General features: G+C 58.0%; 1 protein-coding gene across 1 annotated transcript; it reads right to left on the bottom strand.

Annotated features, from left to right (window-relative positions):
* Positions 1-2,648: 2,648 nt before the first annotated feature.
* Positions 2,649-14,498, bottom strand: LOC119090128 (WD repeat-containing protein 7). Its single transcript, XM_037212923.1, has 14 exons — positions 14,492-14,498; positions 13,926-14,123; positions 11,794-12,022; positions 10,499-10,598; positions 10,201-10,326; positions 8,652-8,873; positions 7,562-7,676; positions 7,253-7,274; positions 7,088-7,171; positions 6,357-6,474; positions 5,677-5,829; positions 4,883-5,068; positions 3,907-4,011; positions 2,649-2,864 (listed from the first exon to the last, which is right to left on the bottom strand). Exons 1-14 carry the CDS (start codon positions 14,496-14,498, stop codon positions 2,682-2,684), a joined length of 1,848 nt encoding a protein of 615 aa, XP_037068818.1. The 3' UTR covers positions 2,649-2,681.
* Between the last annotated feature and the right edge of the window lie 3,275 nt (positions 14,499-17,773).

The raw sequence follows: 17,773 nt of genomic DNA on the forward strand, positions 1-17,773 counted from the left end.
GACCGCCCGGTGACGCACACAGCACGCTCCCCTCACGCGGCGCGGACAAACAAACGCTCGCGGACGCAAGCGCACGCGTACGCACGCACGAGCACCCTCACCTACGCGGGGACCTCACGTGGCCTGACGCGTGCGGCCTTCGCAGATCTCACACAGACGCGGGGGACAGGTCACGTGATCGTGCCAGCAGTGCGGGGCCCTCTGAGAATGATGCTTGCGTTGCAGCACATCCCACCAGGGTACGAGATGACGTCAAGTTCTCTCGTAAACATAGGGCTGTATGTGTTGCGGGTTTCTGGGACGGAGAAGCTGGCCACCACCAGCCAGTGACTAGAGAAATCTCCCGGCCAGAAGGCGCCCTTGCTCTCGCCCGACGCTCTGCCGCAGTGATACTGTCCGACCGAAGGTGGCACACTGGCAACGCTCCAACCGTCGCTGTTGTCAGGAAAGTGACATTGATCACGATCCGGATCATTGACCAACGCATTTTATGTGGAAAACTACGCTAGCGCGCAAAAACGAACACGTTTTTTAAACACCCATGCACGCTCTCTCCCCGCATCGGGTACGCAGCATCACCTCAAGTACCAGCCATCAAATCATGCCGGCGAGCCGCACGCCTCGCGCCGGGCGCCGGCGCGCCCGGGCGGTGCGTGCCGCGCCGTGCCGTGTCGCGCCGGCGCCAGCTGCGCCTCACGCACCTGCGCGGCGCCGCCGCCGTCAACACCTGTGTCCACCGCCGGCCGTATATTGGGCACGCGGCGCCGCGGACGCGCCGGGCGCCAGGAAAGCGCGCCGACGCGCCGCACATGCACCAGCACACTACGCACGTACAGACACGCACACAGACTCGCGCGCGCGCTTATGGTAACAGTTTGTTCAGTCGTTGCTATGCGGGGCTGACGCCTGGCCGGTCTGGTCGCCGCCACACCCCCGACGCTACTCTAAACGCACGGACAAACGTGGAGAGCACGGAGAACTGCCTCGGACCGCCACGACAACGACGCACGGCGATAATAAACAAGCTCAAAACACGGTTAACGGCACGGGGACGACCTCCCCGCCCGGCGTCACGGCCCAGGCCTGGCCGGAGCTCCGGACGCGGCCCTTCCCCTGCCCCTTGTGACGGACCGCCGACCCGGCGACGCCGGCTACCACCCACCGCGCAGGCAGCAGCCAGTCTCACGAACGCAATCGGCGCGAAATATCTAACAACATTCCGACATTTCTGAGATTTTGCAAACGACATGAGGAGTTCTAAAAAGTTCTAAGCGGTCATATCTGGCACTGGCAATAGAGGCCTTTCAAACCCGTGCAAGTTTTTTGACACAGGAAGCGACAGGTCGACCAGGCGACACCTCCAAATCCGGATGTGACTTCACGAAACCCTTCAAAATGCTCAGGATATTTCGCGCATTAAGCCTTCGTGAAAACGGTTTCTCCTCCACTTCACGCAGCCGGCGGACCCTCGGTCGACTGGATGGCAAAACACCAAACGGCCCTGACCAGCGGCAGATAACCGCCCTGACCTGGCCCCTCTGGCGTGCGTGGAGGGAAGGAGCCCGTGTTCCCTGCACCAACACGCTACACGCGAGGACGGTCGGTCCAGCAATGCAGCCACAGTCTGCTTGGCAGTAGACCCACAGAGCGTGTCCGAACCACGCGCCGGGCGGCTGGCAGGCAGACTGGTCGGGAAGAGGACACCCGCCAAGTGGCGGCGTCCGCTGCGGCGGCGCGCAGCGAACCCCGTCCCCACTGCTGGCCGGCGCGGACGAGACCCGAAAAACGCCGCCGCGATGGTTAGCACAGACAAGAGCAGAAACTGCGCACGGAAAAACAGTTAGATACCACGGTGAAAGAAACGGATCTGTAGAGTTGCCCGGTGTTCAGGCTCCTTCGGCCCACACACGCCCGCCTGAAGGCCTGCTCACAATAGCATGCGCACACACGCCCGCAAACCAGTACAAAAGGAATGATCTCCACAGCCGGCGGGCCGGGGTGCAGTGCGTGCCGCCGCTGACGCCGCCGCCGCGGCGGTCTGCCGACCGACCCTCCCTGACCGGCGCACTAGCGGGCGTCATCAGGCCCGCGCCACTGCACCCATGTCGACAGTGCTGCCAACTATTACACAGACCCTGCACGGTAAGTAAAGCTGGATCATTGCGTACGCACCGCTGTTGCACATGGCGCCAGTGCCGATCAGAACCGGGATATATGCATCAGCACTCACGGAATCGAGAAGGCGACGAGGCTAAGGAATGACAATCTAGAGTACATTCGAGCGACGATTCTACTTCCACACTTCGATGGCAGCAGTGGACTGGCGCCGCCCTCCGGTTTGCCGGCCACGCGGACGCCGCAGAGCGGCGAGACAACGGCGTTCCCGAGACGTGAGCACCACCATCGCCGCCGCGAGCTCAGCGCGCGCAGCTCCAGGGGCGACCGGAGCCGGCCGGCACGGTCCTCCCCCGGCCAGAGTCAGCGCCCGGGCCGGCCGCTGCCGACGGCACCGCCGCTCGCCCGTCCCTCCTCTGCTGTCCGGCTGCAGACGAGACGCGCCTCGGCGCCGCCCTAGCCGCCGCTCAGCGGCCAGCCACCGACGCCGCACGCCCGCCGCCGGGCCTACCGCCGGCCGGCGCGACCTCGCCGCCGCCGCCGCCGCCGCCGTCGCAGCCCGGCCCTCAGACGTTGTAGCGCTGCTCGGTGCCGTCGGCCAGCAGCGCCGTCACCGTCTTGCTGCCGACCCAGACCAGCTTGGGCTGGCGCGGCGGGTTCAGACGCACTATCTCCGGCAGCGGCGGCGTGCTGTACGTCTTGACGCAGCGCGTCTGCGCGTGGCCCAGCCCGAACATGCCCGCTGACGTCTGCCGACAGCGCCGGGCACGTGTCAGTGGGGCAAGCACGTGACAAGCCCCGGCGCGGCCTCCTCCGAGCCGTGCGGGACAGCCAAGAGTCACGCCTCTAAGATCAGCGGGCATGATCGAGCGCGTGTTGACATGCCTCAAGTGGCTACCACATTGCACCGAGACGGCTTTGGTTCAGCAACGCAAGGACTATCCGCTGACAACGTGTACAGCCAGCTATCTTCAGAACATCGTGATGCACTTAAGTTAACAAAGAAAACACTCAGAACCGCTGTAGCAGCAAACGCCCCCACCGCACGCGGCAGCAAATAGGACAGCACAACATCTATTCCACGGCAAGGTGCAACACTTTTATGTGCATGAGCCGTAACGATTGGCTATTATCAGGCAATCTGTTGTTTGATCTGACCATGCGTTCCTTCCACTCGAGCTAAGACGCCAACCAATAAACCGCACAATCGTTGAACTATGCAGCTGAGGGGTGGAACCAACTGTGCTTCAGGTGGCAGCGAACGGTTCGGCGTACGTGGAAGGAGTTGCAAGCAAAATGCATGATTTTGCACCCACAACACCGATTGTTTTCCGAAGGCGCCGGGGCATCAAAACGCTATTAAACGACATGGGGGCTTTGATAAAATTTTAAATTTGCAAAATACCTCGAATCCGTCGCAAATTACACCAGGGTTTGCGATTTTTGCATGGAAACTACGTCAGTCGACGGTGGGTAAGACAAACTTATGCTGTGCGTCCAATGTGCCGGATGGCGGTACAAAGTCGCATGCAGCCGCACCCCGGTGTACGCATCCACCCACCCACACACCACACGCACGCACGCACACACACGCACACACACACACACCCACACACACCCACCCACACACCCCACACACACACACGCACACACACGCACGCACGCACGCACGCACGCACGCACGCACGCACGCACGCACGCACGCACGCACGCACGCACGCACGCACGCACACACACACACACACAACTCTGCAGCCCACCCCTGTCTACACACAAGCAGCGGATGCCCACCTGCCAGAAGGAGATTTTATTCTCGCCGACGGAGTACGAGGCCAAGAACTTGCCGTCGGGGGAGAAGGCGCAGGCCGTGATGGCCTTGGTATGCGCGTGCAGTTGCTGCAAGGACACCAGCGTTAAGCGGTCAGCCCGTGAGCGCCGCTGAGACCGCGGCACTGAGGCCGGGATTCAACTGGCCACATCCAGTCCGTACTGGTAAAGACATTCTGGGCAAGATCGGATCACAGGGCGTGTGAGCTAATGTCGGCATCAAACCCTCAGTCGTGCCGTCTTGGCGATAGTCGATGAAGATACAGCTAAGGCTAGGTCACGTTTAATATAAGACGTTTCCCACAACTGACTCTAAAACAAAAGTCAACAGCCAGCAGACAAGTTTTTAAAATCCAGTCAAAGTCGGAAAGCCAAAGACAATATTTTCTCAGGCCCATTATGCTTCAACGAGTTCAGGTAACATGAGCTGACCTGGACGGAGCTGCAATGACACATGGGCTGTCATCAAAGCTCCCCTCCCCCCCCCCCCCCACACTCCCCCGAAGGTGACCGCGAGTAGAGCTCTTCCTGAGACCCGAAAAATGACGTCACAAGGCTCCCCCGCCAATCGGGTGACCGCATGAGCGCTCTCGATCCCAACCAGCAAATTCATATTCGACTAGAGTTGATATGGCTACAAGCTTGCTGTGTTGGGCTGATTATCCACGTGCTCAGCACTGTAGTACTGTCACTAAGATACCTCGACTCATTACGACCAACAAGACACTATCAGCCAGCCACAAACAGCGCTGTATGAAACTCGCCAAATCATTACCGAATGGCCACGGCATGCTCCAACAGTTAAAAAGGACTTCCATCGCAGAAATTCCCCAGCAAGTCTGGTTAAAATCTCAAAGCACGCCGCAAGACACACTGGCTCCAGCTCGTCGCAGCCGTTCTGCGTCCTTGATCGGTGAGCGGTGAGCTGCCCGGCCCTGACCTGAGTCTTGTTCGTCTGGCGCAGGTCGTAGATGGCCAGCGTGCCGGTGGCGGTGCCGACCGCCACGCGCCGGCTGCTGGTGCAGTGCGTGATCTGGTTGAAGCGCGCCACGGCCGGGAACACCTCGTGCAGCGCGCGCTGGCGCAGGTGGCCCGGGTCCAGGCAGTGCAGCAGGATGTCCGTCAGCTGGGGGCGTGGGGTCGGTCAGCGGGCCGCGCCGGGAGAGGCGCCGGCGCGAGTACGCGCACCTCACGTCGCGCCGCGGCGCCCAGCCGCCCCGCAGGGCACCACCCAGCTGACGCGCTCCCCTCGCTCTCCTTCCATGTCCTCGTTCGAGACAACAGGAATGGCGATCAGCAGCGCGGCATGCTCAGACACCTGATTGTTGACCACCACCAGGCCGGAGCCGACCACCGAGTCATTCTTATCTAATTGGTTTTGGTTCACCGGCACTCGTGGAGCATTCTCTTGCTGACCGTTGTGTCTGAGTGTGCAATGTGTGTATGTGACTGCGTGTAATGTGCACGTGTGTGCTTGGTTACATTTTTGTTCGCGTTGTATCGTCGTCTATTGTTTTTAAACTGCAACTAGTTCCATAATTTTGCTTTTGCCTGTGGACTGCTTACTCCCTTACTATACCATGAGTAAACAAACGCCCAGCACAGACGAATACTTCACACGACATTAAACTGAACCAGAGAGTGGTCAGAGCCATCTGAAAAGCGTCTGCATAATCAGCCCGTTGCTGCCAGCGGCCGCACTCAGCCGCGCGGACCGGCGCTCCACGCGCGCACCTCGATCAGGAACCGGACCAGCTCCATGTGGTTCTTCTCGATGAGCAGCTGGACGACCCGCAGGATCTCCGGCTTGGCGCGCATCAGCACCGAGTGGTGCACCACCACGTTCAGAGACTGCGCGTTCTGCTGCAGACTGTTGTAGCGTGCCACCTGGCAAAGGAGCAGGACACGTTACAGCGTCACACGCGCCGCTGCCGGGTCAGCCACGGTGACAGCGGTGGGTGGTGCTACAGTCAAGCTTATTACCAGCTACCCGAGTCTCTCCCGTTCAAGGGGCGCCGCCGCACGCAGACGTAAACTTCGGTCGACGTTGCTTTTCGCGATTTGTTCGAATGTCCTGTTCAACATTGCCACTGAGCCATAGCGTAACGCATCGGCAGGCCACCACAACCAGCATCGGTGGATCACGGTAGAGTCGTAGTTTTCAATCGCAGATCATGTTCGTCCGCAAGTGTCGGGCTTCCGCGAGGGTTGCCATAGGCGACGGCTGCACCACACATGTTTGTAAACCCTGCGATTCACAACCCATCTGAAGCTACTGTGGTGCGCAGATCTCGTAGCGATGCCACATATACAAGAACAACGCCGCGCCAGCGCAGCGTCCGCGCAGCTGAAGACGCGCGGCCTACCGGACCATCGAGCCGGCGCCGCGAGCACCGCCGCGCCGGCGGCCTCACCTCTCGCGCCATGGTGGTGACGAACACCTGCGGCCGGGCGGTGGCGATGAGGGCGACAGCGTGGCGCGCCGTCCGCGCCGTGTCGGCCGCCGCCGCCAGCGGCAGGCCGTAGCTCATGCTGTCGGCGGGAGCGGAGCGCGGTCAGCCGGCGCCGGCGTCGGCACACGGCCACGCCGACACCGAGCCGGCGCTGCTGGGTCGTCGACACCGGGGCGCAGCCCGCCGTCCACGGCGGGACGAGCGCTCACGCCTGTGCCCCGTGACACCGCTCCCAAGGACAGCTCTTTCAACACCGGAGACGCAACACCGACCCACTTACCTTAATCAAAGATGGTCATAACCTTACGCTTACGAGGTCCACTGACAGTGACGACATGCGATTATCTTAGCGACTTCACGACAACAGCCCGAGTGACCCATTCTAACGCAGCGGCGGATCTTCCCACCCGGGAGCACTGCTCTCGGCCGTCCCCCGGGCGCCACTCACCGGGACGCCCCGCTGCCTCACCCTGTTCGCTCACCTGGGAGCCCTGCTCTCGGCCGTCCCTCGGGACGCCGCTCAACCGGACGCCCCGCTGCCTCGCTCTGCCCCGCTCTCCTGGCAGCCCTGCTCTCGGCCGTCCCTCGAGCGCCGCTCACCGGGACGCCCCGCTGCATCGCTCTGCCCCGCTCACCTGGGAGCCCTGCTCTCGGTCGTCTCTCGGGGCGCCTCGCCGCCCCGCCCCGCTCACCTCGGCGCCATGCTGTCAGCCTCGCAGCAGAGCTCCAGCATGGCCAGCAGCACCCGCGAAGCGTCGATGTGCGGCTCCCACTGGCTGAAGCCGCGCCCGATCAGGTCGATGGCGGCCCGGCGCAGCGGCGTGTGCGCCGGCAGCTTGGGAGTGGGCGGCGCCAGCAGCAGGTGCGCCAGCGCCTGGCCTGAGCGCACGGGCGGGCGACGCCGGTCAGACGCGGCGGGCGGCGGCGCGTACCCGCTCCGGCGCAGCGCACACCACCCAGCCAGTCAAAACAGGTCACGCAGGCACACAGGCATAAGCCCAGACAGACTCCGGACCAGCTGAAGCTGGTCACACAAGCGACATCTCACAGATCGCGCCCCAGTCGTCCCCAGGCCGGCCCAGCGCACCGCCCCGGCGCGGGCCGCTGCTGACCGCGGCCGCGCCACACGTCGACAGTGGCGGCGGCGGCGGCGCCAGCGGACGTACTGGTGTGCAGCGCCAGCGGGCCCAGGCCGAAGCCCTCGACGCCGTGCGCCCGACCGCCGGACACCTCCTGGCCGAACTCGGCGCCGATCACGCCCAGCAGGATGATGGCCGTGGCCTGCTTGCGGCGCGCCTCGGCCGCGTTGGCCGCCGCCCGCCGCGCCGCCTCCTCTGCCGGCCGACAGAGCGGGCTCAGCGGCCGGACACGGCGCACGACGCAGCCGTCACGTCACGTTACACACGACACGTCAGCACCCGACCACGGCGTCACGCTCTACAGCGCCCGGAGCCGCAGCAATTGTGTACGTATGTGCGTGCTGGAAGGATATCATCAAAGGCATGCGGACGTGCAGCGACCGCTGATTACTTCATAGACTCATAAATGTCTGCAATGACCAGGTACGGTCAGACACAGTTCGATCATTCTTCCCCAACACGAGAGGATCGATTGCTACGTATCAGCAAACAATGCGGCTATCTATGAGGGCCTTGCTGCCGTTGACACGGCAGGGAGGCGCACGCCAGGAGCCCCAGAGCCCAGCCCGCCCACCATCGGCACCTGTGGCGTCGATACGTCTGATTAAGAGCGCAGCTGTGACACAGAACCAAGATATGTGCGTCACAAAACCTCACTAGAGTGGCCCATTAATCCCAGGCGAACGACCAACGCTAAGCCCAGGCGGAGAGGCGACCCGAACCCCGTTACAAGCGTCCCACGCCCATGCCTGGTGGCGCTCCCTGACGTAAAGCACAGCTCTGAGTGAACATAGGTCAGGCAAAGGGACGCCCCAGACTACAAGAGAGGCGTCTTCGTGTCCTCGCCGAGGGACGCCCCAGTCCGAGGAACATGAGCAGGCAAGCCTATAGGCAGACGGAACCCCCAATACCACAAGTGCTTCCAAGCCTTAGTGAGGAGACGCCTGCAAACACCTACAGAGGAGTACCCCAAGCCTAAGTGTATGAGTGGCGCGCCAGGTCTTCAGGTCTACGGAAGCCCCAAGCCCCTCAGCGGGTGCCAATAAGCCCAGCAGGGAGGCTAAAATCGTCTATATGCTCCCCTGCCGGGACAGAGACGTCCCGCTGGTCCCCTGACGGGGCAGAGCCGAGCCTCACCCTCCATCTGGTCCTCGACGTAGTCGTCGGGCTCGCCGTCGGCGGGCTCGTGCTCGTCGGGAGCGTGCTGCGGCGGCACCACCGACGGCTGGTCGGCGTACGACGGCAGCAGCGGCGCCCACCAGTCGACCAGCGCCTTCAGGTTGCGCGGCGAGAGGCGGTGCAGCTCCGCCAGGAGCAGGGCCTGCGCCGCCTGCCGGATCTGAGCGACACACGAGCGCGGGCGGTCAGCCGCCGACGACACGCGGCACGCCGCCGCCGTGCGGCGCCACACGGCTCGCGACGCTCGGAGACAGTTTGTCACGCTCAGCAGCACGGCCGTTCGCCGTCCCGCGCAGAGCTCGGACAACCGTCATCTGCCGTACAGAACTCCATGGACACGTATCTGATCACCGACTCAAGAGATGCGAAACATAACGCATCGTCATGGATAATGGTCCCAGTTTCAAACCGCGCGCGAAGCAGGTCTTTTACATTGGTTGATAGTTTGCTGTCGTCAATAGACATAAGCCAGGGCCCTTTCAAGCTGCATAACTGAACTAATTAAGTGCCGGGCAAGGCAAACAATCGCAGTAATCAAGATGGGTTATTCCATCACTCCTCTCGCTACTTCGTCTCCCCTGATTTCAACGTCTTTACAACCCACCCAGGGTATTAGCACCAACGAGCAATACCCCAGAGCTCTCGCAGATAATGACCATGCGAGCGATTTCGGCGAAGGACACCAGGATAAGTCGCGTTACGAGATGAAGGACTCTAAACACCATAGATACATATTGGTGGAGAAAATGACCACGCGCACGCGCGCACACACAAAACACACACACGCGCGCACACACACACACACACACACACACACACACACACACACACACACACACACACACACACACACACACACACACACACACACACACACACACACACACACCACACAGCACACACGACACACACACGGACACCACGGACACACACACGCACTTAAAATGTGGATAGCTATCACGTAAGGGAGGAAAATAAAAGCAGGCCTAAGATTAAAGAATGACACCGGATAACAACATCTGATTTTACCTGTGTTCAAAACTACCAACAGCGCGATTGGTGTCCTTTGTGCTCCTATCACGTTTCTTCTAGGAACGTTGTGTTTTCGCATGCCTTAAATGCTCACATACAGACAGCTCATTAGTTAGTTCCATGCGTTCTGTGCCGGATGACATGTGGAAAATATTCATCAGCTGGTCTGCGATAAGTAAACATAGAAGTGCTTGGCAACGCTGGTGCTGACTGGCATGAGATAGTTAAACAAATATATCCTCACCACAGTCATGTAGGACTAGCCAGTTCAAGATATGCTCTATACAAAGATATGCTTGATGAGTAAGTAAATCAAAGAAAGGAACAAAATGCTGTCAAGCTTCCATATAACATCTCGAAGTTTCAGCGTTTTCATTTGTTTGCTTCTTCTTACAGCCATCTTTTTCACCTACTTCGTAGCCTCCCAAAACAAGCCACACAAATTTGTTCATTACCTCAATGCATCGGTCCTGCCACCTCCTGGCCAAAATTTCCACGAGCGGCTTCTTGAGCGCTACACCTGAAGACTCCATGCGCTCAGGGAACTGGACGCAGTGTAGTGTCGCGATCTTGCTCCAGCCCTGCAGGCCAGAACCAGCAGGACTCCCTCGTCAACCTGCGCCGATGCCCCATCAACATGGCGCACACGAATAAGACAACTAACACAAACGCCGTTACGAGTTTGGCAAGCTTGTTTGGACATGTTCTAATTGCTACGAGCATAGACGACTGGTTAAGGCCAGGACGACTGACCTCTCGAACTTGCGCCCAGAAGTTGGCCTGCAGCTCCAGCAGGCCGTCCTGTGACTTTCCGAGCGTCTGGTTCGTCTGACTATGCGATCTCGTCAGTTGCCTGGAAGCGGGGACACGACATCAGTCACGCGATCTCGTCAGCTGCCTGGGCGCGGGGACACGACACTAATCATTCGTCTTCGTCAGCTGCCTGGGGGCGGGGACACACGACATTTGTCACTCATTTTCGTCAGTTGCCTGGGGGCGGGGGACACACGACACCAGTCACTCGATATCGTCAGCTGCCTGGGGGCGGGGACACACGACACCGGTCACTCGATCTCGTCAGCTGCCTGGGGGCGGGGGACACACGACACCGGCCATTCCGTCAGCCACCAGCCAGGCAGGGAGCAAACAGCAGTCCGTTGGCGCCGGCTCAAACGGAACACGCAGTAGCAAAACACAAAATGTGCAGACCACAACGCAACACCGAACTGAGATCAGTACCGGGTTGCCTTGGAGTCCAGCATCAATAAAGCGCGATAAGTATGAAAAACCACGCCAGGCGGTGTCTGGATGGAATACTTAAGTCGGGAGAGCGTCAGTCCCGCGACCCCGGGTCAAATACTGTGGGGTTTAGGCCTGGCTCTCAGCCAGAGGTTACTCACCCCGGCCCAACTGGCTTAACATCTTTGGACTTGAGATGCCTCATTAAATCCCTAGAGCGGATCTCTTTGCTGGGCTCTAGCACACCATCAACAAGAAGAAGCAGACAAGTCATGCAACGCCACGATGAGGTACAGTTACTTGCATAACACCAAAATGACTGTGAACTGCACCAGCACGCGGCACAGCCTTCCAAGTTCTGTAATGCGGTAAAAAATTCCACCAATAAGACGGTGTCATACTATTGTCAGTCGTGTCAAAGGTGTCAATTGCTACTCACGAGAGCCTCAAATGGCGTCAATCCCCCAACTCCAATAGAACCGATTCCGCAATACTCATCTTTCCCGTCGAAATAGAGTTCGACACATAAATTGCGCCGCAATGGCCGTAGTCACAGTCGGAACTAGCCGCACAGGTTGCGAGTCAGAGTCGTGATCCATTCCGATGTCACCGAGTCAAGCACACAAAGACTGAGAGTCTTTGCGACCTCACGGGCACGTTTCAATCGCAGTTGGGACGACACAACACCCATTAACTTCCAGACAGCCTAAAGCTACCATGCCGGACTCATCAGCAGCGCCTCCCAACCGACCGCAGCAGCCGCCAGCGACGAGCCACGCCCGCCCCACACGCCAAGCCCGCCAGCTCACTTTTGCAGCCGCTTGCGCCGCTCCGGCTCGGGCACGAAGCTGGTGTTGTTCATCGACATGAGCGTGTCGGCCAGCGCGATGACGGACAGCAGGTGGGTGGTGGTGAGCGCGCTGCTCAGCTCCCAGTGCGTGCGGCGCGTGAAGGTGACGGTACGCTCGGCCAGCGGCGCCGCCATCGCCGCCGAGCCGGGACCGCCGAGGAACGTCGGCAGCAGCAGCGACACAAACCCTGCACGCACGGCGGCGCGGCGGTCAGGGCGCGTTCCGACACTCGCACTCATCCAAATTTTACGTCAAAATAAACACAATTATACATACATACATACATACAAATATATATATATATATATGTATATATACATACATATATATATACACACATATATATATATATATATATATATATATATATATATATATATACATCACATAATGTAAGCAATGCGCGACTGCTCAAGGATGCCAGACTAAATTTTGCCCCTTCTTAGGACCAAGCATGCCACAAGGGAGGACAGAGGACGTCGGGGAGAGAGTAGATGGCGGATTTCCGCCCCCAATGTAATTGTTCATCATTATTGCATGCAAACGAACCATCCTTTCAGTGAAACGTTGTCATCAAATTCTGCACCCTAAAATACATGCATCAAAACCCGACCGTCCTTACGCGCTTCGGTGTGTAAAATGGCACGTCACTGTGCGGGTGCGTATGGCACAAGACCCATTTGCGAATGTAAAGCCTGTTTAAATGGAATATTTTAACCCACGCGCATCTACACAGGCCATGCTAGATGAGATCACATACTTTCCGTGGTTACGGAACAGCTACTGCAAGCAAAGGACGTCAGCTTGCGTCCTCTTCGTACTTAACGCGCGTGATTGTTAAAAATTTGCATATCCAACAGGTCTAGTTTAGAAGTAAAGCTTTGTTGACATGTTTAACTGAAGCAGTGCCAAATCCGGTCTTATGACATACAACGTTTCAACTGATTAAGCTCGATGCAGGGCCTATCGAATTCAAAGCTGCTTTCATTGTATCGAAACCGCAACAAAGGAAAAGCGCTACAAATAACGCGCGCGCCGATATGGGTCCATTGAATTCAAAACTACTTCCATTGTTTTCAAACCGCACCAAAGGAAAAACGCTAAAAATAACGTGTGCGCATCCAGCAAACTATTTTGATGCTTCCGGTAACAGCCAGCTTACTTCAAATGAAGAAGCCGCCCAACATCAAAAGTCCACCATGGGCTGGCACTGCTTACGAAACTTAGGAAATGTAGGGAATTATTCGACGATGGAATCGCTTTTGACAGGCAGCCGACAAAACTGCGGCACAAAACTGGAACAGATTAACGAATATTTTTTTTCCAGCCCAAGCGCGAATCGACGACGACCGGTGTTTGCATCCTTTTCTAAGCACATACAATACGTGTCACATGTATTTTTTACTGATCATGTATTACGGATTACGGTGCAAACTGCAGCGGAAAAGAAAACTTTCTTACTGCAAGGCGCACAAATACAATGACCAGTAAGCCCTAATCAGATCATAAGTAGACGTATGGCTGGTGACGTGGATGATAAACGACGCTGAGCAGGTAGGATAGTACGCAGGCTGCCCCCATTTCGCCAGGTCTGCGGTAAATGAGTCCGAGGCTGCGTCTTTCAGATTATCTCCAGAAATTTTTCAAAGCGGAGTCGTTAGTCTCATACGAAATATCAAGGGATAGGGATCACTTCTGATGACGATCGTCAGCAATCACGTGGTGGGCGAGAAGAGCACGGTCTTACATTAATCAGGCCATTTTGAGCCTGAATCAAAGCCCAAGTTTCGGGTTTGTGCAATGAATGTCCGTTACGTATTTTTCCAGGCTTTGAGCGATCAGTAAGAATACAGTGTCCTGTTGGGTTCAGTCCGATTTCATAATCAAACAAACTTGCCACGTAAGTAAACCAATTGAATCTGAGCCGGATTCACGTGTAACGGGATTGAAACGCTTTAACCCAAGCCACAAAACGCTACAACCTCGAGGCAGCTTCCGAGATTCAGCAGAGCCCGTCTCCGGCGGGCGGGAAGCGCGACCGGCGCAGCCTGGCGCGGCCCTCGAGGCGGCGCCGCCGGCCGCTCGCTCACCGTGCTTGCTGATGAGGCCGTAGCAGACGGGGTGCTTGGGCCGCAACATGCCCAGCTTGGTCTCGCACAGCCGGTCGATCTCGGCGTCGACACCCCAGGCGTGCACCAGCGACAGCAGCATCTGGCAGATCTCCATGGTCTGGTTGTCCGTCTGGCCAAGCTGCACCTTGCCGCGGCCCTCCACGTCGCCATCCGAGTCTGCAACGGACCCCGACGCGTCAGCCACGGCACTCCACGTCGCCGTCCGCGCCTGCAACGGACGCCAGCGCGTCAGCCACGGCCCTCCACGTCGCCATCCGAGTCTACAACGGACGCCGGCGCGTCAGCCACGGCCCTCCACGCCGCCGTCCGCGCCTGCAACGGACGCCGACGCGTCAGCGCGACCGATCGGCGGCCGCCGTCAGCCTCACCTTCAGGCAGACGGACTTCGTAAGGCTTTGGACGGCGGAGGAACGACAACGCTGGGTGGGTTGACTCTCGAGCCCATAACACAGGAAGCCTATCACGCAGGAAACGCGTGGCGCTACTCTGCGGGTCCTCAGCCTCAAACAGGCCCATTTTCTTACCTTCCATCCGGAACAAAACCAGGCGCTAAGCAAAGCGTGGGCCGCTCATGGAAGGAAAAACAACTTCTAGAGAAACTAGCCGTACTCCCCAATGACAAAAAAATACTGTTCTGCGCTGTCACTGCCGTTTTCCATGTGGTCAGGTCTCTCCAGAAAGGGCTCCAGTGTGGTCTTTCCAAAAGGTGCCCACCAAATTTTCGGATGCTAAAGACACGACGTCCACAACATGCACCGACAAAGAGAAGACCGTTTCCGCGGCAGCCTGAGGGCGCACAGTGATACGCTGTGTACAGAATGTGGAAGCTGGCATGATGCATGCGAGGACGAAGCAAGTGTCTGAGCTTATTATCAGTCACCCAGAGTAATACCGTCAGCAAAAAGAAAGATCGGGAGCGGAATATCTATGGAAAATGCCATGTTTCAAACTATCGGGACGACATGTTATCTGGACGCGGATGATTACGATGTTTCCGGTGACTCCCTTCCGGTAGATGCCTTTTTTCAGGTGCGCTCTTAAAGTCAGGCGCATGCCAAAACAAACTGACGCACAAGAACCAGCATTTCGAGCATTTGCCCGACCGAGAGTCATACCTCAACCACTGACACCGCGATATCAAAAATGATCAGATCAATGTGACCATTGATCAGTGATCAACCACTTAACCCGCACTGACTTGTTTGGGAATGTACTGAAGATACTACACAAATCACTAAAAATAAGGCTCAACACCTTGGGGAAGGGGGTATCCTGCATGTGTCTGGCATTTCATTCGGAACAAAACAAACAAAACAAACGTTTGACAGTGGACCCAACATGCGCTACTAACAGAAAAGAAAACGTCGGACCAGAGCGGCAATTGCGCCACGGTCTATCCCAGTGTTTTTTTATTACTCTGCAGCGTCTTATCGACGAGATGTTAACATATACCATTGAGGGTGCACAACATTGCAGGCGTTTCGTTCCAACGTCGGTGTTTTTGTTCTTGGCCTAAGTAGTCACAGCCTGCTTCTGTCAGCCTGTCTGCTTTAACTGCGTCGGACGGCATAGCTGCGCTGGACGCCTCGTTAGCCGCGTCAGCGGCAGCCACGCCGTGACGGGCAGACCAGTGAGCGCGAGACTTCCTCCCGTCGCCGGACGGCAGCGTCGGCCACATCGCACATCGGGCCGCACCGTCCAGGCCGGCCAGGTGATCCGGTCCGGTCCACTGGTCAGCTGAGCCGAGCCGGACCGGGCCGGCCGCCAGAACGCTGAGTTACGGCAGTGGGGGAGTGGCCTCGGCGGCGCGCCACACCCGCCCCGCCCCCGTGCCTCGGGACGCGCCGCGTGCCCGGGGGCCGATCGGCGGCGCCGCGACACAAAAAGCGCAGCCCTGAGCCGGCGGGAGCTGGCGGCGCGGCGGACTCGGCAGGTGGTGGGCGGCGGGGGTGCGAGGGCTCCCGAACAAACTCTCGAATAGAGAGACCATTAACCAAATGTGGCTTTGTAGCACCTGGATTTGTCTTTTAGTACTGTACATTAATCACTTGATGCTTCTAAATTGCGACGGTATGAATTGGGCTGCGTTCGCTTGGGCAGCTAGGTAAAAGGGTCTCGTTAACACCCTCAAGTCTACCTCGAGCCGCACTGGCCCTATGATCTGTATTTTCGGAAATACAAGCAGCTTGTCATTTGCCGTCCGGACATGAGCGGCGCGACACGCTCTGAACCGGCGAGATCAATCACGCCGTATGCCCTTGGGTCAATTCCGGGACACAACAAAGCACTGCCATTACTATTGTGAACTGAACAGGTCGATCAGAGTGCTGGTGTTGCGTAAACTGAGAGCCTAACCTCGATCCACCCGCTCGCTCCGAGCACTGGGGTCACATGGCCTGAGAAGCTGACATCGGTTCACCACCTCGAGGCGTCGGGTCATCACAAATAACGTGTGTCCGGGGAGCTACAATGCAAGTCTCTGAAGGACGCGACCCACAGCCGGCGCCGTCGACGGAAGGGGGACCGACGGCGCGCGACGTGCGCGCGTGTGGCGTCCACGTCCATCAGACGACCATCCGTGGCTACGGCGCTGTGTCCGAGACAGCCCATTACCGGCCGTTTTCCGACCGCCGCGACCTCGGCTCGTTTCGGTCCAGCAGTCACACCGAAGTGATGGAAGTCGAGGCCTCGGACTCGGCATGGCGCGCGTCGTCCCGACCGACGCGTCAGCTGAGACGCGCCGGCGGGCGGTTGGGCCCGCCATGAAGGTCGCCGGAAGAGAAGGGGCGCTTTGAGAGGTGTCGAAAAACACCTGTTAGTTCAATGGTTCGAGTTTTGAGACTTTCCTGAATCAGTTTTGCCGAGTGGTTCGTAATTATCTTGATGAATTTCATATTTTTTGTTTTTGTTTTAAGATGGGCTCTATGGAAGGCGAGTACCTCATAATGATCCTTCCATTGTAGGGATATTTTGTCCACAAGGTTACGGCGGACAGATAGTCAGCAAGTAAAGACCATGTTAGTTGACAGAAACAAAGACAGAGGACATAGACCATAGACAGAGACAGACACGAAGACGGAGACGGAGATAAAGGGGAGCGGGAAGAGAGAGAGAAAGAGAGAGACGAGAGAGAGAGAGAGAGAGAGAGGAGAGAGAGAGAGATAGAGAAGAAGAGAGAGGAGAGAGAGAGAGAGGAGAGGAGAAGAGAGAGAGAGCAGAGCAGAGAAGAGGCAGAGCAGAGAGAGAGAAGGAGAAGAGAGAGAGAGAGAGAGAGAGAGAGAGAGAGAGAGAGAGAGAGAGAGAGAGAGAGAGAGAGAGCGAGAGAGAGAGAGAGAGAGAGGAGAGAGAGAGAATAGAGATAGAGAGAGAGAGAGAGAGAGAGAGAGACAGATAGAGAGAGAGACGAGAGATAGAGAGAGAGAGAGAGAGAGAGAGAGAGGAAGAGAGAGAGAGAGATAGAGGAGAGATAGAAGAGAGAGAGAGAGAGAGAGAGAGAGAGAGAGAGAGAGAGAGAGAGCAGAGAGAGGAGAGAGAGAGAGAGCGAGAGCGGAGCGAGAGCGAGAGCGAGACGAGAGCGAGAGAGAGCGAGAGCGAGAGCGAGAGCGAGAGCGAGAGCGAGAGCGAGAGCGAGATCGAGAGAAGCGAGAGCGAGAGCGAGAGCGAAAGCGAGAGCGAGAGCAGAGCGCGAGCGAGAGCGAGAGCGAGAGCGAGAGCGAGAGGAGCGAGAGCGAGAGCGAGAGCGAGAGAGAGAGAGAGGCCGACCCCGTACTAAAAGCTCACCACCAATGCCAGTGGATTAGAATGCT

The sequence above is a fragment of the Pollicipes pollicipes genome, unplaced genomic scaffold (assembly GCF_011947565.3).
Source record: "Pollicipes pollicipes isolate AB1234 unplaced genomic scaffold, Ppol_2.1 Scaffold_3087;HRSCAF=3621_pilon_pilon_pilon, whole genome shotgun sequence".
NCBI classification, from domain to species: Eukaryota; Metazoa; Arthropoda; class Thecostraca; order Pollicipedomorpha; family Pollicipedidae; genus Pollicipes; species Pollicipes pollicipes.